The sequence below is a fragment of the Dendropsophus ebraccatus genome, chromosome 8, assembly GCF_027789765.1.
Source record: "Dendropsophus ebraccatus isolate aDenEbr1 chromosome 8, aDenEbr1.pat, whole genome shotgun sequence".
NCBI lineage: Eukaryota > Metazoa > Chordata > Amphibia > Anura > Hylidae > Dendropsophus > Dendropsophus ebraccatus.
The window spans coordinates 124,381,286-124,409,278 of record NC_091461.1 but is presented as its reverse complement, the minus strand read 5'-3'; the positions used below and the strand labels follow the sequence as shown (position 1 = coordinate 124,409,278).

Genomic DNA, 27,993 nt, shown 5'->3' with positions numbered 1-27,993 from the left:
CAAAGTCCGAAACTGCAGATGTCACAGTCGGTTATTATTTTTTCTGTTTTGCTTCATCCACATATTCATCGGCCTGTCTGCTCTAAAGTTTGCGTGATCTGTCACACATTTCTCTGCGGCTTGTTCAAGGATTTCGTGTACAGCCCGACACTTTTTTTTGAGTTTCCTGTAGCCATGGTCTATGGCTCTTTTCTCCAGTTTTGTGGTTTTTTTTTTTTTTTTTAAAACCCTAAAAAATAAAAACAAACAAACAACCATTTCACATAGAAACCAGCAGATGTCTTGTCGCACTGGGTTAGGGAATTGTAGTGAATCCTTTTTCAACCCAACCTCATAAATTTGCACAGACTTGCGCTTTATAAAAGCAAAAAAGTATCTAGAATGGAGGGTGAAGTCTCAAATGGAATCGGTAACCGTGTGTAGCACATGAATAAATAAAAATAATAGTGGAAGCGCCCAGACTCTTGGCTTGTCTCATGCCTTCACCTACTGGCTCATAGCCTGGCTCTCCATCTCAATTCTGGTGCCCAGTATGGTTCCCCTTCTCATTCCCAGTCACTGGTCTGGCTTTGCATCTCATTCCCGCTCTCTCATTCCTGGCCCCTAGCATGGCTCATTGTCTTATCCCTGGTCCCCAGCATCTTTCCCATCTCCTTTTTGGCCCTTAACCTTGTTCCTCATCTCATTCCCGCTCCTCTGCATGTTTCCCAACCTCATTCCCGCTACTCTCTGGTGAGGGGATGTGTGAGGGGATAACGCCATGATCACGGGGGATGTGTGAGGGGATAACGCCATGATCACGGGGGATGTGTGAGGGGAGAACGCCATGATCACGGGGGATGTGTGAGGGGAGAACGCCATGATCACGGGGGATGTGAGAGGGGAGAACGCCATGATCACGGGGGATGTGAGAGGGGAGAACGCCATGATCACGGGGGATGTGTGAGGGGAGAACGCCATGATCACGGGGGATGTGTGAGGGGAGAACGCCATGATCACGGGGGATGTGAGAGGGGAGAACGCCATGATCACGGGGGATGTGAGAGGGGAGAACGCCATGATCACGGTGGCCGGGGATGTGAGAGGGGATAACGCCATGATCACGGGGGGCGGGGATGTGAGAGGGGATAACGCCATGATCACGGGGGGCGGCTGTGTTAAGGACTTTGTCAGATACCCCATTAAGGAGCGCAGCAGTAACCTTCTACCTTCTACTCATCCTGCGAGAGTTGGTGACAGATTATAAATTACACGGTTGATGCCGCCGGCAGGCTGTCACTCCTGGCAGCACCGGCAGCTGTTTTACTGTGACGGAAAGGTCGCCGCTCCATAGAGGCCAAGGGGAGCGTCAGTATGGCTCCTACTGGAGCTCCATGAAGCCGCAGACTTTTCTCCATTGTTGTATTTAGTAAATTTGCTGCGATGTGAAGTTTCCCTGCTCTCCCATCCCGTCTGCAGCAACGGTGTAATAGAGCTGAGTGCACGGCCTCCATTACACGGCGATGGTAAAGGCCCCGGGATGCAGCCTGAATGTTAAGCACCGTCCTGACATTCAGGAATATTGACTGTAGACAGTGGCCTGACATCTGTGGATCCTTATAAATCTGAATGGAATAGTCATTTCCACCGCACATGTTTCTGCATGACTAGAAGTCAGAGGCTTGTGATACGTTAGCAATAGCAAACCATGGCTGATGATGAAGCAAATGTGCCGGCGGGGAGGTAGAGGAGGAAAGTCAATTCTCCCCGGCATCACTGAACGAGCAGAAATGCTTAGAAAGCAGGAAATTTCCTGAGGTTGTCAAATAAAGCAAACTGGAGTCATTAGATGGACGCACGTCCATACCGCAACCCCCCGAACCCCCCGAAATCAAGTGTCCATCCACACTGAGCGCAGAACCCTGTGTACTGCACCCAGAAAGTCTGGGGTGTAGTATTGGGGGGGCTGTGTTAAGGTGGGTGACCTTACCAGTCTGGGGATGTGGTACTGGGGGGCTGTGTTATGGTGACCTCACCAGTCTGGTGGTGTAGTACTGGGGGGCCTGTGTCATGGTGACCTCACCAGTCTGGTGGTGTGGTACTGGGGGGCTGTGTTATGGTGACCTCACCAGTCTGGTGGTGTAGTACTGTGGGGCTGTTATGGTGGCCTCACCAGTCTGGTGGTGTAGTACTGGGGGACTGTTATGGTGGCCTCACCAGTCTGGTGGTGTAGTACTAGGGGGCTGTGTTATGGTGGCCTCACCAGTCTGGTGGTGTAGTACTGGGGGGCTGTGTTATGGTGGCCTCACCAGTCGGGGTGTGTAGTACTGGGGGGGGGGCTGTGTTATGGTGGCCTCACCAGTCGGGGTGTGTAGTACTAGGGAGGGGGGGGGCTGTGTTATGGTGGCCTCACCAGTCTGGTGGTGTAGTACTGGGGGGCTGTGTTATGGTGGCCTCACCAGTCGGGGTGTGTAGTACTGGGGGGGGGGCTGTGTTATGGTGGCCTCACCAGTCTGGGGGTGTAGTACTGGGGGGCTGTGTTATGGTGGCCTCACCAGTCTGGGGGTGTAGTACTGGGGGGCTGTGTTATGGTGGCCTCACCAGTCTGGGGGTGTAGTACTGGGGGGCTGTTATGGTGGCCTCACCAGTCTGGTGTAGTACTGGGGGGCTGTGTCATGGTGGCCTCACCAGTCTGGTGGTGTAGTACTGGGGGGCTGTGTTATGGTGACCTCACCAGTCTGGTGGTGTAGTACTGGGGGGCTGTGTTATGGTGACCTCACCAGTCTGGGGGTGTAGTACTGGGGGGCTGTGTCATGGTGACCTCACCAGTCTGGTGGTGTAGTACTGGGGGGCTGTGTCATGGTGACCTCACCAGTCTGGTGGTGTAGTACTGGGGGGCTGTGTCATGGTGACCTCACCAGTCTGGTGGTGTAGTACTAGAGGGCTGTGTTATGGTGGCCTCACCAGTCTGGGGGTGTAGTACTAGGGGGCTGTGTTATGGTGGCCTTACCAGTCTGGTGGTGTAGTACTGGGGGGCTGTGTTATGGTGGCCTCACCAGTCGGGGTGTGTAGTACTGGGGGGGGGGCTGTGTTATGGTGGCCTCACCAGTCTGGGGGTGTAGTACTGGGGGGGGGGGGCTGTGTTATGGTGGCCTCACCAGTCTGGGGGTGTAGTACTGGGGGGCTGTGTTATGGTGGCCTCACCAGTCTGGGGGTGTAGTACTGGGGGACTGTTATGGTGGCCTCACCAGTCTGGGGGTGTAGTACTGGGGGACTGTTATGGTGGCCTCACCAGTCTGGGGGTGTAGTACTGGGGGGCTGTGTTATGATGGCCTCACCAGTCTGGGGGTGTAGTACTGGGGGGCTGTGTTATGGTGGCCTCACCAGTCTGGGGGTGTAGTACTAGGGGGCTGTGTTATTGTGACCTCACCAGTCTGGTGGTGTAGTACTGGGGGGCTGTGTTACGCAGTTTTCTTATAAATGTGGTGTACAGCATATAGCCCACCTGTACATGGTTTGCAGGTAGTAGTTGTTTCTCCAGAATGTAGACCATGGAAAAAAGTGCAGCTAAAACCAGAGGCCCGCCATTCAATTCACAATCTGAAAAATTCAGATGAACGAGATGAATGATATGTGGGATCAGGTTACATGCTGTCCACCAACCTATATGACTAGAATGGGAGGTTGGTGTCTGCAAAGTAAGACACAGAGAAGCCGCTATAGCTCCAGTAAGTGCTATATCTATTATCTTATTTCTATTTATTCTAGCTATATCTTATCCCCGGGTTTGATTCACAGCGCTCACCGCTCAATAACGTCCTTCATGTTCCTGCGGCTTCCCAGTCTGTGTTATATAGATGTTGGGGGGCCAGGATATCCTCTCCTGTGTGTGCAGTGTATGGGAGACACCATAGTAGCTAGTCTCATCTACTAACCAAGGAACAATTAAACATTAGAGATAGAGGGGAAAGTTGTTGTTGTTGTTGTTGTTGTTGTTGTTGTTGTTGTTGTTGTTATTATTATTATTATATCGTACATAGTAATTATTATTATTATTATTATTTCATACGTTATATTATTACTATTACTACTATAAAGCCATGTTCTCATTTACTGAAACCAGCAGCCGCAGGAACGTTATTGTATTTTTTATTTTCTTTGGATTGCGGCCACATTTGGGTGGTGCCTGCAGTCCAGTTAGAACTCTATGACAATATACATTGTGTCACTGTTGTGCGGTGTTCACACTCTAACGTCCAAAAATAATTAACATCTCAATTATTTGTGCGGCCTTAGAACAACGGCCATTGTTCAATACAGTGTGTGAATAACCGCTGCTGTCCCATAGAGTTCAATGCAGTGCATTATTTTAAGACCAGAACAGCGCTTGTTTAAATCGCCAACAACGTCCTGACATGGCGGATGCTGCTCGGACCTGTGTAGGTAATGTAAATACTGGCGGATTGTGCTGCTTTTTCAGTTTCTTATTTATTTATTTTTATCCCCCTCTTTCTTGCTCGGACAGGACTCCGGCCGTTATGTATGTTATCATGTTCTCTGCCGTCACAGCCAGTGTAATGTGTTTTTTACCTCTTTTTCCTCTATCATGTAGTAAAGCTATGGTCTACCAACCTGGATAATTCTGTTGCTAGTATTGAAGCCAAAGCCAATGTATGCTGTGTGAAATTCAGTCCCTCTTCCCGCTACCACCTGGCGTTTGGCTGTGCAGGTGAGTGACCTCATGTTATATTACCCCTGTATATATTACCATGTACTGTGACCTCATGTTATATTACCCCTGTATATATTACCATGTACTGTGACCTCATGTTATATTACCCCTGTATATATTACCATGTACTGTGACCTCATGTTATATTATACATTTTGTTGGGCATATGGTATAAAACATCTGTAACGCTAGAAAATGCCTTTGCCCTTTTCTCAAGTCCTTATTTTTTTGTTGCATATTTGCCTCACTTGTATGTGTCAGGTCATCCAACTGCTTTACATATTGGATGAAGATAAGCAAGGAAATACAAAATGCTGGTCTTCGGGCCCTATTCCACCAGACGATTATCGTTCAGGTTATCGTTAAATCGTTCGAATCTAAACGATAATTGTTCGGTTGAAATGCAGTTAACGATTAACGACCAAACGAGAAATCGTTGATCACTTTATAAGACCTGGACCTATTTTTGTCGTTGCTCGTTCGCAAAACGTTCGCATTGAATAAGACATTGTTCGGTCGTTCGCAATAGATACGAACGCAATAGCGAATAAATGGCGAAGAAAAACAATTACGATCGCAATTACGATCATAAGTAACGATTATCGTTCCATGGAAATGAGTGAACGTTTTCAGGTATTTCGCAATAGCGGTCGTTTGAGATCGTTAATCGTTAACAATTATGCAAACGATAATCGTCCGGTGGAATAGGGCCCTAAATCCTTTCCCTTGATGTCTGCCAGATCAGCAATGTGACGTATGAAGCCTTCTCCAGCAGAAACCCTCTACTAGTGACCGACATCAGTAATCACGCTGATGTTGGTCATTTATCAAAACTTACTGCATTATTCAAATAGTAGCACCGCAAACAGTTAATGGTAGAGGAGTTGAATCGTAAGATTGTGGGGGTAAATTTCCAGTGGATTTGTTGAACAATCTGAACCACAAAAGTAGTGTTTTTAATATGGTATTTAAATCAACTGGTGTCAGAAAGTTATACAGATTTGTATATTACTTCTATTTGAAATCCCCAGTCTTCCAGTACTTATCACCTGCTGTATGTCCTGCAAGAAGTGGTGTATTCTCTCTAGTCTGACACAGTGCTCTCTGCTGCCACCTCTGTCCATGTCAGGACTGTCCAGAGCCGCAGCAAATCCCCATAGAAAACCTCCCCTGCTCTGGACAGTTCTTTCTCTCTTTCTCAATGCGGTCCCTTTCACAGTCATTTTGGGGGGAAATGACATATTGGATAACCAGGATACGGTACCACTATAACCTCTGCCCACTGCTCCCTGTGACCTAAACCAATAAAGAAGGCATACTCACCTCCCCCTGCTGCTGCACTGACGCCTCACTGCCTGCTCAGCCAATCACAGAGCTGAGCAGGAGCCCAAGCATGAGTCTCTCCTCCCCTGTGACCCTTCTTTTCCCAGTTCTGTGTATGTCCTAGGAGGCAGATGTTCTGTCCTAGCCCACAGTTTCAGCCCCTGGTGTGTTTGTTGCCCCTTAGTACTTTCTTTTTCATTGGAACATTGTATTACTTGGAGGTTTTAGATGTTGGAGTGGGTTTACAAGGGTGACTGCTCTGACAGAGGGGTGAGCACTTATATCCTGGTGATGCGGACTGAGCGGCTGCCGTTGGATATGAGTGAATGTGTAGAATGCTGAATAAGATGAGGGCCGTCCTGTCAGTCCTGCCGCGATGACTCCCCTATGATACATATCAGGTTATCCGCTCTTTTTAAGGTTTTCTCCCCTCCCCCGCTGTGCACGTTTTGCTCTCTTTCATTGACATTTTTATCGCCTGCTGTGTCAAAAGCTTTTGACAATACAATTAAAAGGGAAAGGGCGCCTGCACCCCTCCCCCAGCACTCCATGTCGAGCCCATTATCCGGAGCTGTCTGAATGTCATCTATAACCTGGAGCCATTGCTCGGGCCTGTCAAAATAGAAGGTTGAAAAGAAGAGGGCAGGCGGCAGTGTGTTGAGCAGTGATGTATCCATCTGATCAGTACGCGGCGGCGGCTCACACATCAGTGCCCTTACAAGCACCCTGGTGGTCACCACAGCCCCTTGTAGACTCTAATGGGATGCGGCTATCCCACTTCTGAACTTGCCGGCCTCTAGATGACGCCGTGCCTCAACCATGTTGTAATTACTCATCTTTTAAGCCTTGCAAAGCTGTGTGTCTGAACATCAGCGCCTTTAAATACCCATAGGACAAATTACTACTTAGGGCGAGCATTATTTCCAATTTCTGAGTGCACCTAGCCATGTAATGTCACATATTACATTGTTCGGCCACAAAATCAGATACTTTTTCCTCTAGATTGAATATCACTTCCAAAGTAGCTAAACCCCGGCTCTGTATGCGGGCACTTAGCGGCTGCTGAATGCGCAGTGTGATTAGGGAGAGCGCAGCGTAGAATTATATAGAAGCATCCTGGATCTCCACAAGCCGATGGTCCATCTCACTCATCTCCATAATTATCATTTAACTAAAAAATAAGTCTGGTTGCTAAGGCAGAGAATATTGATGGTTAAACCACTCCAAACCTTCTATGCAAAAGAGGGTTTGTTTCCTTAACAGTAAAAAAAAAAAAAAAAAAGACGTCCTTCCCGGCCATTTTTGTTGGACATCTAGGAAAATAATAAACAATGTAAACTTGCCTATCCTCACGCCCCATAGTGCCGCTTCGGGATCGCACTGCCGGTTTCCTACAGCTCTCATAGCTGCTACATCACATACCTGGCTGAGCAATTGCCTGCTTAGCCAATCAGTGACTAGGGGCGGGACACATTGGAGCACTGCATGGCCTATTGGACTCCACACAACAGTTTAGTGCGTCTCGGCAAGATAGCCAGCACCCTGCTCTATACTGACAAGGGGCAAGAACCCCTAAATCAGAAGAGTATCTTTCTTCTAGAGGACGTTCTCTCTTGGCTGATAAAACCCGGTCATCTTCCAAGGCTCTTATAAGGGCCAAGCTGTAAGTTTTAGGGAAGCTGCCTTCAGTACATTACATCACACAACAGACTCTTCCCTCTGGAGGAGGCAGCTCTTCATATGTTTTACCAGTGGAGCATTACTTGGCTTATAAGAGTCCACAGATCAGCTTGTTGAATACAAAGTTCCCCATTACAGCCAGCGGGGTCTTACCCAGCTACCCCATACTCCCCAGCACCTGTCACTTGATGGTCATGGGTTCAATAAGTTTAGTCAGAAACAATAGTACAAGTAAATACAAGAAACATTGTAACTCTCCTTGCTCTACTTCTTCTTCTTCTTCTTCTTCTTCTTCTTCTCCATTTAAGTGCTGCTTAAAGTGTTTATGGAGAGAGGAGGAGGTTGGAGGTACAGCGAGAGACACAGAGATGCTGCAGGCTCTGCTCAGTGTTTTTACTGCACATTTCCAGGGCCGAATACTCTGTAATGTCCTCCATGCTGCTGCTTCTGAAGATGCTGTAGAGATGTAAAGGAGATGACCCCCTCTTCTGTGTGTGCAGTATGGGAGACATAGCCGCTAGTCCTCACTAACCCTGGGACTCAGTTTATAATTTATACAATGACCCAACACTGTGCTATTCCTCATGTACACAAGAAACTACAACCACCATTTACCTTAATGTCTGCATAGATGCCAAGAGCCTGTAAGGTGCCCGGTTTGTATTAGCTCTTTCCTTTTGTTTATGAAGCATTTTGAATGGGTTTTCTAAGCCAGACCTCCCTGCCTTTTCACGAGTAGCTTAGATGCCTTGTTCTCTGTTCACTTGAATACTATAATGTTGGCCTCGCTTATTGTGATACTACCGTTGAAGGGCTTTGGTATCACAGAGCTTATAATAATGGTCTTAGTGAAATGGAGAGCCTTGTTCCCTGTTGTGTCTGTAGATGATGGCCGCAGATGGCCCTCTTGGCCTGTGCCTAAACTGATTCTGGATGTGAAGGTGGCCGGTTGCGCCAGCTCTGGGTTTTTCCCAGCTGGACTTTGTTCTGGGCACAGTGCATGCTCGGGCCATGTAGTAGGTGAGCTCTGGAAACCTGTCTGGGTATACCAGCTGTTCTCGCCATAGAACTCCTAGTAAACTCTTCCAGACATTAGGCATCCTGATGGTTCCAGCACCACTTCTCATGGCGGCAACAAACCACTGGTAATTCCTTCATCTCCGTCACACACATTTACAATGTATCAGAAAGGCAGAGACATTACACAAGGGCACAAGACACTTTTGTGGTTTCACACCCTGTGTGACCCCTTATGGGAAATAAAAAATGGCCAATTCCAGTGATTTTATTAAAGGTCAATCAAAGCTCCAATCTATTGGGAGTCCAGGGATCCAAAGGCATGAATTACCAAAATCCCAGATTTCTGTGCAGGTGGACTCATGATCTCTTCTTCTTGCCCGCTTGATATGAGTTGAGGGGTGCCAAGTGTGTTTGCGAATCCCCTAAGAATATTAGGCTAGCCTCATCTGTTAAGTGTGTCTAGTGTTACAAGAAATGCTGGGCCACGTCTGCATTGCCTATAAGCTGCCATCTGCATTACATTAAAGTGTAAACCAGATCCAGGTCCACCAACTATGTAATTTGTATAGGAGCCTCCAAATCCTCCGCGATGGAGAAGAAAACTCTGAGCACAATACATTACCTATCCATGTTGCAGGTCTTCTCCTGCGCTCCTCTTCCTCCCGGTCCAGCGCACAACAGCAGTTTCAGTGCGGCCTGTCTTAGCTGACAGACGCTCAGCCAATCACTGTCCGGGACCACCGCGGCCAGTAATAGGCTAAGTGGTCTGTCAGCACAGACAGGCCGCACCAAAGCTGCTTCTGTGCGCTGGACCGGGAGGAAGAGGAGCGCAGGAGAAGGCCTGTAACATGGATAGGTAGTGTATGCTGTTTAACAAGGGTAACTAACTATGTCCCTGCAGCCCTCGCTAAACTATTATCGGGCCATGGCATAGGCCCAGTAAACGAGTGCCGATCTAGCAGATCAGCGCTCCTTTACATTATTGATCGGCCCCCCAGCGGCCCGTGGAATAGGACCCTTTGTCTTAAGGACTCTGGCTCCTATTATAATCAACATTCGGACCCCTGACAATCAAACTTTCTCTCTCTCACACCTCTCCCCTCTCTCTTCTCTCTCCTCTCTCATACACCCCTCTCTCTCTCTCTCTCTCTCTCTCTCTCTCTCTCTCTCACACACCTCTCTCCACTTTTGCAGATAGTTGATGAGTGTTGTGGAGCAATGCTTCTGTACTGCAGCCTGTTATTGGCTACTTAGGAGGCAGAGAAACATGGCAGCCTTGGGGTCATGTATTAGGCCGGTGATGCTATGATAGAGTAACGTCTCCCAGTGGCCGTGTTGTGGGGGATGCCCAGGGGGCTGGCAGAGGAAGCCTCTTCTATGTAACCACATAGATACAGTGCTCCCCTTTATCGCCATCTATCAGGAAACTGATGGGTGGTGATCCAACTTCTGGCAATTCCTCGGTAGATGCCATCACTTTACATGAACGTAACATTATAAAGCACCACATGTAATTGGTGATGCCACACCTGTAAAATTATCACATTAATTAGAAAAATAAAAATCAGACTTAATCCATTTTTTTTTTTACGCCACCGCCACAAGTTCAGAGGAATCTGCTGTAAAGTCGGCTACTAGTTCTGCGCAGCTGATCGTGTTCCAGGTCCGTGCTTTGTTGCCCATCACGTGGGCGGCTCGGCCACTGATGCTTATGATGTCACACTGTGGTTCTCCATCGCTCATAGTTCTATCGATGCTTCTCCCGGAGCTTTGCCGCAGACGACTCTCACAATGCTCTTACATTTTACATCTTAGTAGTATTTTTTTTTTTGTGACATTTTTTTTTATTATTTTAGTGATCCATCCAATATTTTTTCCTTCTTCCTTTGTTTTCTCCGCAGATGGTATTTTTCTCTTTTCTTTAATCTTCTTGTCTGACGGCCCATATGGCGGAGAAGCGGCGCTGTCTCTTTAAAGTTTGGCCAGCTGTTCGGTTGCATTTCCCATTAATGCTTACAGCTCTGTTCCGATCTTTTTGTAGTTATATGGGGGGGGAGAAGGGAGGAATAAATGCAAAATAAAGATGGCTGGAATTGATGCGTGTGAAGGGAAAAGAGGGGGCGAGGGAGACCAAACTCATTCACGGAACCCGCTGTGTATAAGCAATCAATTAATAATTAAGCAACTAATTTTAGCCGGCCGGGGAACGATGCCGAAAGGGATGGAGAACGATTGCCCTGCAAGCTGGTGTAGGCGCATGGTGTCCAGGCCAGACGCCGCGAGGCAGAGGCTTGCTTAATTTGCTTACACATATCCATAGGGGGTATGGCGGCTACAAGGAGAATGGGTCATTTGCAGCCATCGAGTAGTGCATGTGGCCTTGGACTCTGTCGTCGCTGAGCTTTCTGGTTCCTGCCTCTCGTTTTGGAGCGTTCACATTAGGAGAGTGCACCTTTCCACTCTCTCGCATTCTTCTCATCTCCACTAATGGCTTAGTCGCTATAAGAGGTTAGACATCATTCCCCTCTTGAAAGACTCGGCTGCTGCCTTTAATCTTCCCATTTTACCGCAGTTCTCCCAGTGCTCTGATTGAAGGAATCAATGTGTATTTGGCGTGTTGAATAGTGATTGATCATGTGCGGCTTTGGCAGGTCACCGCGTGGATAGTTTAACCGTTTAGGGTGATCCTAGAAGCGCCGCGCCTTTGTCTGATCGCTGCAGGATCAGCTCCTCATCAGTGGTCCCACTTTGTCGTTTTGCTCGAGGCAAAGCCGGGGAGGAAGCTCTTCTTGTCACTCGTATGGACTTTCATCAGAGGAGAAGGACATCAGAGGGACAATTGGTTTCCATTATATCAAACCGTTCTCCGACACATAATGTCAGATGGGAGGTGCACGCAACGTGCTTGGGTTATATGAATGGGAACCAACACCACATTGGGCTGTCTGGACTTTCAGCTCCTGCCTGTAAATGGGCTGAGGTGTAAAGCTATACACCTGAGAGTTCTGCGGTCCCTGCCCACCCATAGGGAGAGCCTGTGAGTCCTGCGGTCCCTGACCACACATAGGGAGACTATATGAGTCCTACGGTCCCTGACCACACATAGGGAGAGTCTGTGAGTCCTGAGGTCCCTGACCACACATAGGGAGAGCCTGTGAGTTATGCGGTCCCTGACCACACATAGAGAGACTATGTGAGTCCTGCGGTCCCTGACCACACATAGGGAGAGCCTGTGAGTCCTGCGGTCCCTGACCACACATAGGGAGAGCCTGTGAGTCCTGCGGTCCCTGACCACACATAGGGAGAGCCTGTGAGTTATGCGGTCCCTGACCACACATAGGGAGAGCCTGTGAGTCCTGTGCTCCCTAACCACACATAGGGAGAGCCTGTGAGTTATGCGGTCCCTGACCATACATAGGGAGAGCCTGTGAGTCCTGCGGTCCCTGACCACACATAGGGAGAGCCTGTGAGTCCTGCGGTCCCTGACCACACATAGGGAGAGCCTGTGGGTCTGCGGTCCCTGACCACACATAGGGAGAGCCTGTGAGTCCTGTGCTCCCTGATCACACATAGCGAGAGCCTGTGAGTCCTGTGCTCCCTGACCACCGATAGGGAGAGCCTGTGAGTCCTGCGGTCCCTGACCACACATAGGGAGACTCTGTGAGTCCTGCGGTCCCTTTAGGATGAGTGGGTGGTCTCTGGGACCTCCAGGACACCTGCTGGAGATTCATGTATGTATTAGGTAGTAGAAGGCGATCACTCTCATCCTGGGAGATCTAACGTTGTATTTGGGTGGTCCCCGGGACCCCTGTAATTGATGTATGGCTATTGACATACTGTCATTACCCTTCAGTGCTGTGGATATAGTCATCCTGCACCTTTCAGTTCTGCTACGGGAAAGTGTAATGATTGATGTTTTTAGATGGCAGCCCAAACTAACGGGAGTGACAGGAGTAACCGGCCTGAAAGAGCGGAGTATAATAAGACATATAATGAGCAGCATTGTTATAGGGCAGGAAAAGCCATAGTGCATATAGTGTTTCCCTTTATGTTGCTGCTTTTGGCTTTTATGATGTTTTCTTTCCTAAGAGGCAACGTCTCTTCCGCTGCTTTTTGGACAGGCCCAGCCAAAGGGGCCGACTAACACCTCTGTGCCCTGTGACTGCATCCATACAACCAAGTTGTGTCACCTGTGCAGGAGCTACAATTACTATAGAATTCAAAATAGTCCAAACACTGGAACCAGGGACGTGAGTGGACGTCATTGCTTTCATCCCCCCCCCCCCCATAGTGAAAAAGCCCTCCCACCCGGAGTACCCCTTTAAGTTTTCTCTACAAGTAGAAAGTCAGAGAAAGTTCTATAGTTAAATAGTTTGTTATATGTGTTTTCCCAGTTCCACTTATGTACATGCATATGCAATCACTCTATATAAATTATATATATATGTGTGTGTGTGTATATATAGATAGATAGATATATTACGGCACAGTAATTCCTTACAGTTTATGGTCCCTGCCAGTATAACAGTGCCTGTATACCCATTAGTTCTGCCAAAGGGGATGCCAAACCTGGGGACCTTCCATGGGATCCATGCCGATCCCTCAGTCTAACCTCTTGTCGCTGTCTCTGTTGTATCTAAAGGCTTAAAGTGATGTCATGTCATTTGGGCCTCATTTCCCGGCAGAGGGGCCCAACTGTCATGAAGCTCCGCCTAGCTGTCCACCAATGAAATGAAGAGATCAGAGTGACAGGGACACTATTAGCAGGTTAGAAGCATCTCTCTACATCGCACGGGGTGCTGAGCATGAAAGAAAGTTTCGTACCTTGATCCTCTGCACCATTTTTGGGAACTTTGTGATTTAATTAATACACTAATGAGGCAGTTTGGCACACTGGGGGTGGGGCTACACCCCTGGTAGCCCCACCCACAGTGCATCAAATGGCCTCATTAACATATAAATAAAATTAAATATAAAGTTCCTGAAAACTGCACCAAGAATCAAGGTAAGAAACTTATCTTCATCCTTAGTGCCCCATGCGCAATTGGGAGATGCTCCTAACCTGCTAATAGTGTCCCTGGTTAAATAGACTCTGTCAGTAGGTGTATGGCGTCCTATCTCAGGGTCAGCAGGGTTATGGCGTCCTATCTCGGGGTCAGCAGGATTATGGCGTCCTATCTCAGTGTTAGCAGGTGTATGGCGTCCTATCTGAGGGTCAGCAGGTTATGGCGTCCTATCTCAGGGTCAGCAGGTTATGGCGTCCTATCTCAGGGTCAGTAGGTGTATGGCGTCCTATCTCAGGGTCAGCAGGTGTATGGCGCCCTATCTCAGGGTCAGCAGGTTATGGCGCCCTATCTCAGGGTCAGCAGGGTTATGGCGTCCTATCTGAGGGTCAGCAGGATTATGGCGTCCTATCTCAGTGTTAGCAGGTGTATGGTGTCCTATCTCAGGGTCAGCAGGTGTATGGCGTCCTATCTCAGGGTCAGCAGGTGTATGGCGTCCTATCTCAGTGTTAGCAGGTGTATGGTGTCCTATCTCAGGGTCAGCAGGTGTATGGCGTCCTATCTCAGGGTCAGCAGGTGTATGGCGTCCTATCTCAGGGTCAGCAGGTGTATGGCGTCCTATCTCAGGGTCAGCAGGTGTATGGGGTCCTATCTCAGGGTAGCAAAAACTAGTGAAAGAGAAGCTTAACAGAATGATGGATCACTTACATTGTTCTGTGCAGCTGATCCAGAGATCTCCTCCTGAATAACATGGACAGTAAGTAGTCCTCTCCATTATGTGCATGAGCTCAGTAGTCCTGGATATTCATGAGAAGCAGAAAACTCCGCCCACCAGCTGCTGATTGGCAGTTAACTATCCATGCTGTGTATAGGCAGTCAGCTGTCAGTCAGCAGCTGTAGGGCGGGGGGAGGGGTGTGGCAAGAATCCTATTCTCCTGCCTATTAGGAGAACGGCTGAACAGAATGATGTCGGTAATACACTGATCTGTCCAGCATTTCTGTCACTAGTTTCCGCTGCCCTTATGTAAGGCGGAATAATCCTAGTGAGAGATTCCCTTTAAGGTAAACTGTGCAAGTGTAACACTTGTAAAGCTGATGCCAAAATCTGTCTGCACAAGATCATTGCTGATTGGCTTAAAGGGGGTGAACATGATTAGGAAAACATGGCTGCTTTTTTCCGTTCACAGTGACCGACTTGTCCACAGGTCATGTGTGATTGTTTAGCCTCAGTGGATCAGACACCACCCATGGACAGGTGTGCTGGTGTCTGTGCTGCCATGTTTTCCAGCCCTCTCGGACCCCTCTAAATGTTTAGGTGATTGTCGGGATGGGGAGGGGTCTCCTTATCGAGCAGTATATTCTGTTTGCTGTATACTTTGCTCGCTGGCTCTGGGATCAGTGTTTTCCCTGGTTAGCGCTGGTCGTCGGAGTCCACGGGACGGCAGCCAAGGCACCGGCTTCGGAGTAACCTGACCCCTCTTCTCGCTTTGCCACAATCAATCACCACTAAATAGCCGGCACGGCCCGCGCCTCACTAACAAATTATCCACTCGCTTAAATTGCCGACATCTGCTAATTTTGATTTGTTGTTACAATTTACAAACCTGCACATAAAAATGGCGGCACGCTGGAGATCAATGGCCCTGGAGCGTTATTAATATCCGGGGGGGGGGGGGGGATAGCGCCCGCTGTGTCAGTGCTGTCACATGGAACATTGCGGGTTTATTTAACCCCTTTTTACCCTGTGTTTATTTTTTTTTACATCCCAGATCACTGTGTCCACTATTACGACCTCCGGAACACTAAGCAGCCCATCATGGTGTTTAAAGGACATCGCAAAGCCGTCTCCTACGCCAAGTTCGTCAACGGGGAGGAGATTGTCTCTGCGTAAGTATCAGAGGGAGAGAAGCTCAAGATGTTCTTCTCTAAAGTTTTCTTGCAGAATCTGTAGAGGTGAAATATTTCAAAAACATAGAGGAAGAGTGGGTGAGTGGGGGCTGCGGAGTGAGTGGGAGTAAGTGGGGAGCGAGGGTGAGTGGGGGCTGCGGAGTGAGTGGGAGTAAGTGGGGAGCTGTGGAGCGAGGGTGAGTGGGGGCTGCGGAGCGAGTGGGAGTAAGTGGGGAGCTGTGGAGCGAGGGTGAGTGGGGGCTGCGGAGCGAGTGGGAGTAAGTGGGGAGCTGTGGAGCGAGGGTGAGTGGGGGCTGCGGAGCGAGTGGGAGTAAGTGGGGAGCTGTGGAGCGAGGGTGAGTGGGGGCTGCGGAGCGAGTGGGAGTAAGTGGGGAGCTGTGGAGCGAGGGTGAGTGGGGGCTGCGGAGTGAGTGGGAGTAAGTGGGGAGCTGTGGAGCGAGTGTGAGTGGGACGCTGCGGAGTGAGAGTATGTGGGGAGCTGTGGAGCGAGTGTGAGTGGGACGCTGCGGAGTGTGATCGAGTGAGTGGGACGCGGTGGAGTGAGTGTGAGTGGGGTGCTGCAGAGCGAGTGTGAGCGAGTGAGTGGGGCGCTGCTCAGCACAGTGCGGAGCGGGGTGCGCCTCCCTCCGTTATTGATGGGGATAACGCCTCGGAGTGGCCTTTCCAGCCTTGTGGAGATCTCCATGGAGACCCGACAAGTGTTTCCTGTTCTTCTGCAGCCGCTGCCGGGATGATGCTAATTATCGGCATACAGAACGGACGTCTGAGGAGGCCTCAACCCTTGTCCTCAGGTCTCAGGCCTCATTCACACGTTCAGTATTTTTTCAGGATATTACAGTATGTCCACAATTGTCCTCAATCTGCAAGAAATTTGTCCTTGGGAAGGCGATAGTTCTGTATTATTTGTGGACGTTAAGAATTTCTGATTCGCAAAAATGACCGACGCTCCCATAGACTTTCAGTCGGGCTGTCCACACTGTCTGTGGATCCACAATCCATAATTGCGGCACGGCTTGGGGATCCGTAAAACGACAGACAGTGTGAACAGCCCAATAGAAATCAATGGGCCCTAGATTTGTAATTGCGGATTAGTTTATGAGCATAGTCAGGTGACCTGGAAACTGACATCCTCATCTTGTTAAAGGGATTATCTCAATAATAATTGTTATTACATATCCACAGTCCAATTATTGGGGACCCCCACTGATACTTGTGGAGGATAGACCTCTAATCTGTTGATCGTTGGGGGACACATTGGGCAGAGATGGCCGATCAGCGAGGCTTGTGGAAAGGGCATAACCTCTTTATTCTATCCTATCATGACTGCAGGAAATGGCTGCTGTCTCTGCTCGCTCCGAGGGTTGTCAGACTCCAGGATATCAGATTTGCCTTTTATCTCTGGATATATTGTTACCCACCTGACAGATGAGGCAGGCTGTATCTGCAACATTGTATCTTCTTTGTAATGCTGCGCGGGTTATTCACAGTGAGTTTTTCAGCAACTTGTCTTCAGAATAACCCTCCCAGCATTACAAAGAAGCTACAATGTTGCAGATACAGCCTGCCAGGGATTTGTTTACATCAGCCGTCTCAGAAGGGAGGGGGGGAGGAGGGGAGAGAGAGAAAAGCTCACACCAATTTTTGTGTCTTCAGCAGAAAGCAGCAGCTGAGAACTGGGGGAAGGAGACTGAATAGATAACAAGTATGGAATGAATTTTTAGTCTCACCATGGGCAGCAACGTATTAAAAAACACTGACCGTCTTTGAAGCTGCATTCAGCTCCGGCTCGGTCATGGATGTCTTAATAGAAACCACTTTGTTTAGATCCCAACTCATAGACTGGGATGGTAGCAGGTTGCCTGCTGTGTGGATTCTGACTGATGCAGCATAATGTAGATGTACAACGTTCTTCTATTACATCTAAAGAGTCCTGGGGGCGGAGCCGCTCCTCATGGACCCTCCGCTCCTGCAGTCCCTTCTATTGTGTCGTCTCACTCTTCTGTATTCCTCAGGTCCACAGACAGTCAGCTGAAGCTGTGGAACGTCACCAGACCCCATTGCCTGCGCTCCTTCAAGGGTCACATCAATGAGAAGAACTTTGTGGGCTTGGCGTCTAATGGAGATTACATTGCCTGTGGTCAGTATCAGTGTTCTGCATGCCTGTATGCTTCCATGATTATTATTCCTGGCCTGCTGTCTGTGGGTTTTTTCATTGACTTTTTTTTGACTATGAACCTATTTACACTGGTCAGTCCGTGTGAGCAGGCTGCGGCTCTGGCTATATACCACCATGTATCCCTGTGTAGCCGGCCTGTCAGTCAGTGTGAGCAGGCTGCGGCTCTGGCTATATACCACCATGTATCCTCAGCCTGTAGCCTCCTGTCAGTCAGTGTGAGCAGGCTGCGGCTCTGGCTATATACCACCAAGTATCCCTGTGTAGCCGGCCTGTCAGTCAGTGTGAACAAAAGGACGCTGGTTGACCTCAGGGAGATCAACCAAAACACCGCAGAGACACCATCACGTGTCTCAACGTCAGTGTATTCTAGAACATTGCCCCCTGGGAAATCGAATATGCAAAAGAACACTGCAGAGACACCATCACATGTCTCGACGTCAGTGAACTAGCCAGACCTTCCCTCCGGGAAGGAACAACCAAGCCAAAGCGTTCTCCAGTCAAGGAAACCACCTCAGCAAGGTATCCATCCACAGACAGCTGTTTCGGGGTTTTTGCCCCTCATCAGTGTGGAGTAGGTTTCTGGCTAGTGGGAGCAATGACTAGTAAGTGCATGCAAAAGGACGCTGGTTGACCTCAGGGAGATCAACCAAAACACCGCAGAGACACCATCACGTGTCTCAACGTCAGTGTATTCTAGAACATTGCCCCCTGGGAAATCGAATATGCAAAAGAACACTGCAGAGACACCATGGTGTCTCTGCAGTGTTCTTTTGCATATTCGATTTCCCAGGGGGCAATGTTCTAGAATACACTGACGTTGAGACACGTGATGGTGTCTCTGCGGTGTTTTGGTTGATCTCCCTGAGGTCAACCAGCGTCCTTTTGCATGCACTTACTAGTCATTGCTCCCACTAGCCAGAAACCTACTCCACACTGATGAGGGGCAAAAACCCCCGAAACAGCTGTCTGTGGATGGATACCTTGCTGAGGTGGTTTCCTTGACTGGAGAACGCTTTGGCTTGGTTGTTCCTTCCCGGAGGGAAGGTCTGGCTAGTTCACTGACGTCGAGACATGTGATGGTGTCTCTGCAGTGTTCTTTTGCAGTCAGTGTGAACAGGCTGCGGCTCTGGCTATATACCACCATGTATCCCTGTGTAGCCGGCCTGTCAGTCAGTGTGAGCAGGCTGCGGCTCTGGCTATGTATCACCATGTATCCCTGTGTAGCCGGCCTGTCAGTCAGTGTGAGCAGGCTGCGGCTCTGGCTATATACCACTATGTATCCTCAGCCTGTAGCCGGCCTGTCAGTCAGTGTGAGCAGGCTGCGGCTCTGGCTATGTATCACCGTGTGGCGGCCAGCGACTGAGCTCTTCAGTCCTGGCAGACATGTGAAGTACTGTGTAATTGAATGTTCCTCCTCATCTGGCGTCCCCCGTGTCACTGTGCGCTCTGATATTCTCTCTCTCTGTTCTTTCACCATAGGAAGTGAGAACAATTCCCTCTACCTGTACTACAAGGGACTCTCAAAAACTCTTCTCACCTTCAAGTTTGACACTGTAAAGAGTGTATTGGACAAAGACCGCAAGGAAGACGACACCAATGAGTTTGTGAGCGCTGTGTGTTGGAGGGCTCTCCCCGATGGGGTAAGTCACAGCCACAACTCCTTATAACTTTTATAACAAGTGTTTCTTATATAACGTCTTACTGTCATTTACCCGGCTATAACTAACTAGTCGGAGAAGGAGATGAGCCCACTGTTGTTAGCCTAAATCCCTGCTTATTCCAGGCTCAGGAGTCTAGTGGGCGGTCCTATTGATTGACAGCCTTCCTTTTATACGTGCATAGAACTGACTAATAATCACTGATTTACATGGCACATTGACCTGCAGTGGCCTCCCCAGTAGAGATGAGGTGATTGTCGCCTCTCATACTGTACCAGGCCTCTGCTAAACCAGTACAGCACTGACACTGCCGCCGCCTCCATCGCTGCACAGAATCCCGATCAGAAGCCGAGGAGATCACACCACTTGTTTTCTGTGACTTTTTCTCCTCTTGCTCCGGAGCCTCCGATATCAGAAGTTGTTCGTGCGCGGAGCCGACTGTGACCGCGCATATTAATCTCTTCTCCTGCCATCGTCCTCCTCGGAATAAAACCGGGAAAATTTGCTGCTTGTCTGTAAGAGGTCATTACTGCAAATAAGGTGACCGAGGGGGGGGGGGGGGGAGGGGGACATGGCTATGAGAAATAACATGTAATATGAGAACTGCGATCAGCAATGGATCAGATAGAGACGGCCAGCAGAAAAGGAGCTCAGGGAAAGGTGCAGAGACTTTGGAGAGGGGGGGGGGGGGCTTGAAAAGTGATTAAAGGGAAAAAACAATTAGACATTCAGCCGTGGTTGTATGTGACTTCTGGTGGTCAGCACCTCCCACTGCCCTTAAAGGGAATGTGTCGTCAGAACACAACTTACTGTTTAAATACTATATTTATGTTAAACATTTTTTTTTTTCAAAGAGTTTTTGTGACTTTTTTTCTAATTTTCCATTTTTTCATCTATATTATAAAAGCAATGTCCATGTTGTCTATGTCCATGAGCAAGCCTCATGGACATAGACAACAATAGACAGACTCTGTCCCCTAGAGATGTGAGACATTACTGAGCGCCCTCTGTGAAGAGGTCATTCCACAGGGAGCTGCTATTGTCTCCTCTATCTACTGGTGTTACATGACGCTGCAATGCTGTACAGATCACTTTACTGCAGCAGCCTCCTCTTATCACCACAGACACAACAGGAAGTCTCAGCTTAGTTTTATCTCCAGTGGGGAGAATGGGAACTGCAAGATCTCAGGATGTATATATAATATAGATGAAATAATATAGATGATATAGAAAAATGGAAAATAAATGGAAAAAAAAAGTCGACAAAAATTCTTAAAAAATCTGTAACATAAAAACATTATTTATACAATGTCATTTTCTGATGTCGCTGCCCCTTTAAGAGAAGGCAGTGCTTATCATTAGTGATATAGACGGATCAGAATCCCTTGTGTCTTCCTCCTTATGATGATGCGTAGATACATTCTGTATTGTGTTATGCACTTTATCTGCATGATATACTTCTATGTATATTATTTTGGGTCGGCTTTGCGGCCTTCTTCTCTTTATGCTCTGCTCATTTGTTATGTGTTTGCGCCATATTTCATGGATACTAAGATGTTGTAATGATGCGCGGAGTAGTGGGGTGAGAGTTGGGTCACGCTCGCCTCTTAGTCTTCTCTTCTTAAACTTTTCACCTTGCTGCTTCCCCCTCCTCGTTCCATAAAGATGTAAAGGCGACATATATCACCCTCCTTATACATGACCGATGTGACGGAGCACACAGTGAAATGCTGCACGTCAGCTGGAATGGCGGTGTCTCAGCCGACCAGGCTCGGAGAACACTCAGACGTCCCTTTAACGGTAATTTATGGCAAATCAAGCGAGAGGGAAATAGGAGGTGATTTATTAGTAATCAGCGTTGTGTCCCCAGCAGGGAGATCTGCCAGCGAGCGGCTGACATTTACACAAGAACAGCCGGCAGACTTGTGTTCCTGCTCTGCCAGCCATTGTACAAGCCGTCTACATGCCGGTGCAGGGATCTCGTGCCATATACATTTACACTTTCTAGCCGTCATTGGATTTTAAAACACAAATGGCTCAGAGCTCAGTGATAGCGTCTCTGGTAACTCTATCCATCTAAGCTTCTCTACTACTTCCACATTGGCACACACGTACAGTACAGCAGAGACGGTACGGTATGGTGGCTTCCGGCCACCAGGGGGAGCTCACCACAACATACAGCACAGCAAGGACAGAGTGTACTGTATGGCAGCTTCTGGCCACCAGGGGGAGCTCACTACAGCACAGCAGGGACAGCATACAGTATGGCGGCTTCCGGCCACCAGGGGGAGCTCACCACAGCACACTTGTACAGCACAGCAGGGACAGTGTACGGTATTATGTCTTCTGGCCACCAGGGAGAGCTCACCACAATATACAGCACAGCAAGGACAGAGTGTACTGTATGGCAGCTTCCGGCCACCAGGGGGAGCTCACTATAGCACAGCAGGGACAGCGTAGAGTATGCTGGCTTCCGGCCACCAGGGGGAGCTCACCACAGCATACTTACACAGCAGGAACAGGGAACGGTATGGCAGCAGGCATCGGGATAACAGCAGTGTGTGTGCAGCCGGCGGTAGGAGACAACTGAGATGGCAAGTAAGAGGCTTCTTGATGCCTTGCCTGCACATTTACAACTGACCGTTGCGGAAGGGAACATCAGGGTTGGCGGCAGGTGACGGTCTTCATGTCCTGCATGCAGCTGCTCTGCAACGGACGGTAACATTAGGGACAACGGTGGCGGCCTAAAAAGAATCCCAGCTGCACCTGGTGTTCTGTTCAGAGGACATACTTCCAAACAAACTCTTTGCTAGGTCTTAATTTTGGGGTTCTTATTATATTTAGCAATTCAGCAAAACCTCTACTAGGTCTTATTTTCGGGAAAACAGGGTAGTTTGGTTCGTTTATCTGGTTTATTGGCCGTCCAGAGCGCTAACAATAACTATTGTTTTGTGTATTGTAACGAGTGATTTCAGACCGTTCTTTAAACCGATTGTTTATTGATCGTTGATCGTAAAACGCGACAGTCACTTTGTCTGATACCACCTGTAGTCAGCCCCCGTATGTATCCACGTCAGCTGTCATGAAGAAGTGATCCGGTCTTCCCCCAGTCACTGTGAGGGGAAACTGAGGAAAGTGTTAGACGTCCACATCACAAACCTGGAAACCTCAGCGCAGTATTTGGAATGAGAGGACGTCAGTTCTAGGTTTACATTTGTGCTAAGAAACTTTTATCATCGTATCACACAGAAACAGACGACCGTCACTACCGCTATGCGCTGTCAGTAATGGGATATGCAGGGACTTGGACTACGGAGGATAAATAACATTGTGAGACGGGGGGGGGGGGGGGGGGGGGGGGGGGGGGGGGGGGGATAAACGGGAGCGGAGACCAATGTATAATGAAACAGGCAGAAAATCCATCTCTCCCTTCCCTGCTCACATGCTGGAATACAGGACTTGGTTGCACGTACAGGTGAGTGCTGAGTCTTCTGTCTGTGGCGTCTGAGCATCATCCAGGCCACGATCACACAGCAGCAATGCTCCACATCCTAATTATTAATGTATGTTCCATCCCTGTGATAGTATACTCTGCAGGAGCCGGGCGGCAGCATCACTTGTCTGTGTCTCCTTGAATGTGAATAGGTGAATGTGCCAGTAAACAAGTCACCGCGGTGCAGATAAATGTGATCTATGTGGCACGCTGACATACTAATGATCCCCACCGCCTCCGACACCCAAGGACATCTCCATAAAGCCGCGCTCATCAAGTGTTTAACATAAGTCTTACAGGAAAAGAAGAAAAAACGCTTTGCTACAGCCCCTTGGTGTAAACTAACCAGCGGTGAGGCTGAGATTACACGGAACGTCTACATCCGGAATCCGCAACTGAGGATGCTACAGTGGGGGGGGATGGGGGCTCACACTGCAAAGCATAAAACCAGCAGGGGCAATTTTTCTGCCACATGTGAACCAGCCTTAAAGGGACAGTCTCATCAGAAAATGACTTATTGTATAAATAATGCTTTTATGGTAAACAGATTTTTTTTTAAAGAACTTTTGGTGACATTTTTTCTAATTTTCTTTTTTTCTCTCTCTATATTATATAATAATCCTGATATCTTGCAGTTCTTATTTCTCATCACTGGGGGTAAAACTAAGCTGAGACTTCCTGTTGTGCCTGTGGTGATGATAGGAGGCTGCAGTAAAGTGACCTGTACAGCATTGCAGCGTCATGTGACCCCAGTAGATAGAGGAGACAATAGCAGCTCCCTGTGGAATGACTTCTTCACAGATCACAGAGCGCACTCAGTAATGTCTCACATTCATCTCCAGGGGGCAGAGTCTGTCTATTGTCGTCTATGTCCATGAGCCTGGCTGTAAAGAATGTCACTAAATGCTGTTAAGAACAGCCCAGGCAAGATGGCCGCCCCACAACAATGTACAAAAAGTGACATAAAAATTACAGTCAGAAAACAGATTAGAATAAAAGAAGAGGTTTTAGTATCTGACTCTGATCAGTAACAGAACATGTAGGTGACACCGTCCCTTTAAAGAGCATAGCCACAGAGCTTTCCTTCTCCGGGTCTCAAGTCATTGCCGCCTGGCCGCTCTATAGACACTCTGGCTCTGTCAGTCGTACACAAACAGATTTGTTTATAATAATAGGGAATATAAAGGTTTTTCTAGTGCGGATGCTTTATTGACACATTTTTGGAAATCTCCACTAAAGGCTGTTATCTGACCTTTAAGAATGATCGGCCATCAACCTCCGATTATCATGGGTCTGACTGGGCGAAGCCACGGCACCCGTGCAAAGGCTTACACTCCTGCTCACCATCACTATTGTGAACACATACAATGGAGGGAAGAGGAGAGAGAAGTGCTGGCTGATCTATCCTGCCGCCTGTACTCCCCTCTCCCTGCTCAGCCGGCTCCTTGGTCAGTCATAGATTCGCCACTCCTGCAGCATATCACTCCTTTCTCCTAGACGCATTAATGTGATAATAATATACTGTCTGCGAGCAAGAAACCTCGTCCCAGCTTGTACCGGGTTAGATACAGGCAGCAAGGACCCTCCGCTCCGAGTGTGGAAAGTGCTGAAAGGGTTAATAAAGCAGCCATGAGAATGACATGCCTCCCCGAGCACACTGAGGCTCTCGTCTGGTTTAATCTGCGCGTCTGGAATGAAGTGCAAGTTCTTACTAAACCTTCACTAAAACCAGTAATTAGATGGCTTTTATGGCCGCGGAGTCCCTCCCCGCTGCGTTACTGGGGCACATTGTACTGTCTGAGATCGGACCCCCTCCAGTCCCGGCTATACCCGCCAATAGAATGAACCAGTTCTATACCTATAGCATGGATCATTACCCAAGGGTCACAGTCCCACTGCGCTGACACTGCTCTTATTGTATATATGTAGAGAATCCCATACAAGCAGCGGATGCCCAGATTGCCCGGCTGCTGCTGGTTCTTCTTACGGCCCAGAACAATAGGCAGATAATTGCAATTGTGGTTGTTAAGAAAAGATGATCACATCTGTTCTCAGCAAATGTTGGTTCTGTAGCTGCAAGATAGTGGAACGTCACTGTGTGATGGGAGCCAGCGCACGAGCTGGTGAGAGAGTGCAGGATACAGAGCAGAGTATAGGGGTAATGGCCCCCCAAAGTAAGGTGCCCCCGTAAAATACTAGAAATATTCCTGGTTCTGAGTCCTTGGTGTCTCAATTTAAAAAATAAAATATAAACAAATTCCAGTAGGAAATATTGCAGAACTCTCAGTTAGTAGAGGGGCTTCCTCGTTCAGGACCCCCATCTCTTGATCATTGTGGTTACATAGAGCCCCTCTCTATCTCTCTGGTTGACCCATCCTGTAGTGTGTTACAGACAGCCAGTAGATGTGAACGAGCATTGGGTAATAATAAACCTCGCCTGTGGTGGCACTGCAGGGAAATCGAACACTAAGGCCTCGTTCACACCAGCAGTTTTTCAGAACCGTAGATTATGTCTGCAGTTATCGTTTGCAATCCCCCCAAAAATTGTCTGTACTGTGTCCATAATCTGTGTCTGTTGCGGATGAATATGATGGTTATTTGTTCCGTAAACATTACAGACTCCTATAGGTGAATCCGTGCTGCAGTTACGGCCCATTCTAGGACGCAGATTCGTAAAACTATGGAAAGTGTGACTAAGCCAATAGAAATCTGTGCGCCTTGAACTTGTCCATAGTCACAGATCCGCAGTTAGAGATACATTTACAGAACGTAAGACCCTGGTGCAAGGTTTCCCCACAGATCACAGCTGATCACTGCGAGTCCAGCCCGGGAGTCCCAGCCGCTCATTTATATAGAAGCCCAGCCTCTTATTCACGTATAAAATCCAGTCCTTCATTTCCCGCATTAAGGAATAGAGTGTGTGGCAAAAGGCAACTCACATAGGGATAGAGGACTCCAACTTGTTTCAGGGCTTGTCAGCCATTAGTCGTGGACCATGTCTCCATCCCCATGTACATCTTTAGATAGATTCTCTTAACCATCATCATGGCTGCCTAAGTAGCGCCCCCAAAGCGAAGATGAGGCATTACACGACCCGCATTGAATCTGATGATCTTGGCAGACTTAGTGGGGCTTGTAGACCTTCTGCTGGCTCCTTAGGCTGCCACATTCAGTGTTCCTCGCAGAACACGGATGTGGAATGCCTGTAACGGACTCTCCCCCGCCCGGGCAGCATCTGTAATTAGATGCTGGGAGCGGGGGAACCGTACAGATATGCGCCGCGCTGTAATGACAAAGCCGCATGGTAGATTCATTACAGCGTGGCGCATATCTGTACAGGCCCCCCAGAGAGAGTCCGTTACAGGCCTTCCACGGAACGTTGGAATGCAGCCTTAGTTTCTCTAACTCCCATTCACTTTTATAGGAATTACAGAAGCTGCTTGTCTTCTGTAATCCCGACTATTTATTTGGTGCCGACAGATTTCGCAGCACTTTACAGTTGAAGATGTTTGCAGCATCTTGGATGCACAAGGTCAGGAGGCAGCATCAGACATTTCGGGTGGATAGGTAATGTCTGATTTGGAATAATTCTTTGATTTTGGATATTGCCGGGTAGAGATCAGCTGTAGAGTGGTGGGATGGATATAGCTGTATATTGATGATGAAAAGAAAAGGAAAAGGCATTTCAACTCATAGGTGACGTAGTGGAGTCTGTCAGGTTATCACCATGAGGGGTGAGGAGCCTAAAACACATTAAATATCTCTAAAAGTTTGATGTATTGAGCGTTGACCGTCACGTTTTTCATAGTTTCCTCCTTATAATACTTCACAGGGTCTTTACCTTCCGCTAATGATATTTTCTTCCCTCAGTATTGTTATTCCGCTTCCTTTTATCAGACTAAAAGAATAAAATATGAATGTGGGGTTAGACGCCTCCTCTTGTGTTGGGTGTAGTCTAATTCGTTCTAGTCATCGCCTTGTCTGTTGAGTTCCTTAGTGTATATACATTACTGATCAATGGTGGCGCACTCCCCCGACTCATACTTCAGCGCTGATTGTTTTTATCTTTATTATGTTAGGATATTGTCCACCCCTCCTACTCATCTCCCACAGCCTTCACCCATCGCACTTGTCTACCCGTCCACCCCTCCTCCTCATCTCCTGTAGCCACAGCCCATCACACTTGTCCACACGTTCACACCTCTTCCTCCTCATATCCAGCAGCTGTCGTCCATTGCACTTGTCCACTCCTCCTCATCTCCCGCAGCCGGCGCCCATCACACCTGTTCACCTATCCACACCACCTCCTCATCTCTCGCAGCCTTGTCCACCCATCTATACCTCCTCATTTCCTGCAGCCGACGCCCATCACTTGTCCACCCGACAACCCCTGCTCATTTCCCGCAGCCGGCGCCCGTTGCACCTGTCCACACGTCGACCTCCTCATCTCCCGCAACCGGCGCCCGTTGCACCTGTCCACACGTCGACCTCCTCATCTCCTGCAGCTGGCGCCCGTTGCACCTGTCCACACGTCGTCGTCCTCATCTCCCACAGCTGGCGCCCATCGCATTTGGCCAACCATCCACACCACCTCCTCATTTCCTGCAGCCTGTGCCCATCTTACTTGTCCACCCTTCCTCCTCCTCATTTCCTGCAGCCTGTGCCCATCTTACTTGTCCACCTGCCCACCCCTCCTCCTCCTAATCTACCACAGCCTTTGCCCATCGTAATTGTTCCTCTGTCCACACCACCCCCTCATCTCCCGCAGCTTTCACCCATCGTACTTGTCCACACCCCCTCCTCCTCCTCCTCTCTTGCAGCCGGCGCACATCGCACTTGTCCACCTGTCTACACCTCCTCCATCTCCCGCAGCCTTCACCCATCGTACTTGTCCACCTGTCTACACTTCCTCCTCCTCCATCTCCCGCAGCCTTCGCCCATCACACTTGTCCACCTGTCCACACCTCCTCCATCTCCCGAAGCCTTCGCCCATCATACTTGTCCACACCACCACCTCCTCC

At 48.7% G+C, this 27,993-nt stretch overlaps 1 protein-coding gene across 1 annotated transcript in view; it reads left to right on the top strand.

Annotated features, from left to right (window-relative positions):
* The window catches only part of COP1 (COP1 E3 ubiquitin ligase), a 130,467-nt gene that overhangs the window by 74,766 nt on the left and 27,708 nt on the right, over nt 1-27,993 (top strand). Inside the window, exons 15-18 of the mRNA XM_069981703.1 lie at nt 4,592-4,708; nt 15,507-15,624; nt 17,658-17,782; nt 19,301-19,461. Of these exons, the coding sequence (XP_069837804.1) occupies nt 4,592-4,708; nt 15,507-15,624; nt 17,658-17,782; nt 19,301-19,461 (521 nt within the window). The remainder of the gene's footprint in view (nt 1-4,591; nt 4,709-15,506; nt 15,625-17,657; nt 17,783-19,300; nt 19,462-27,993) is intronic.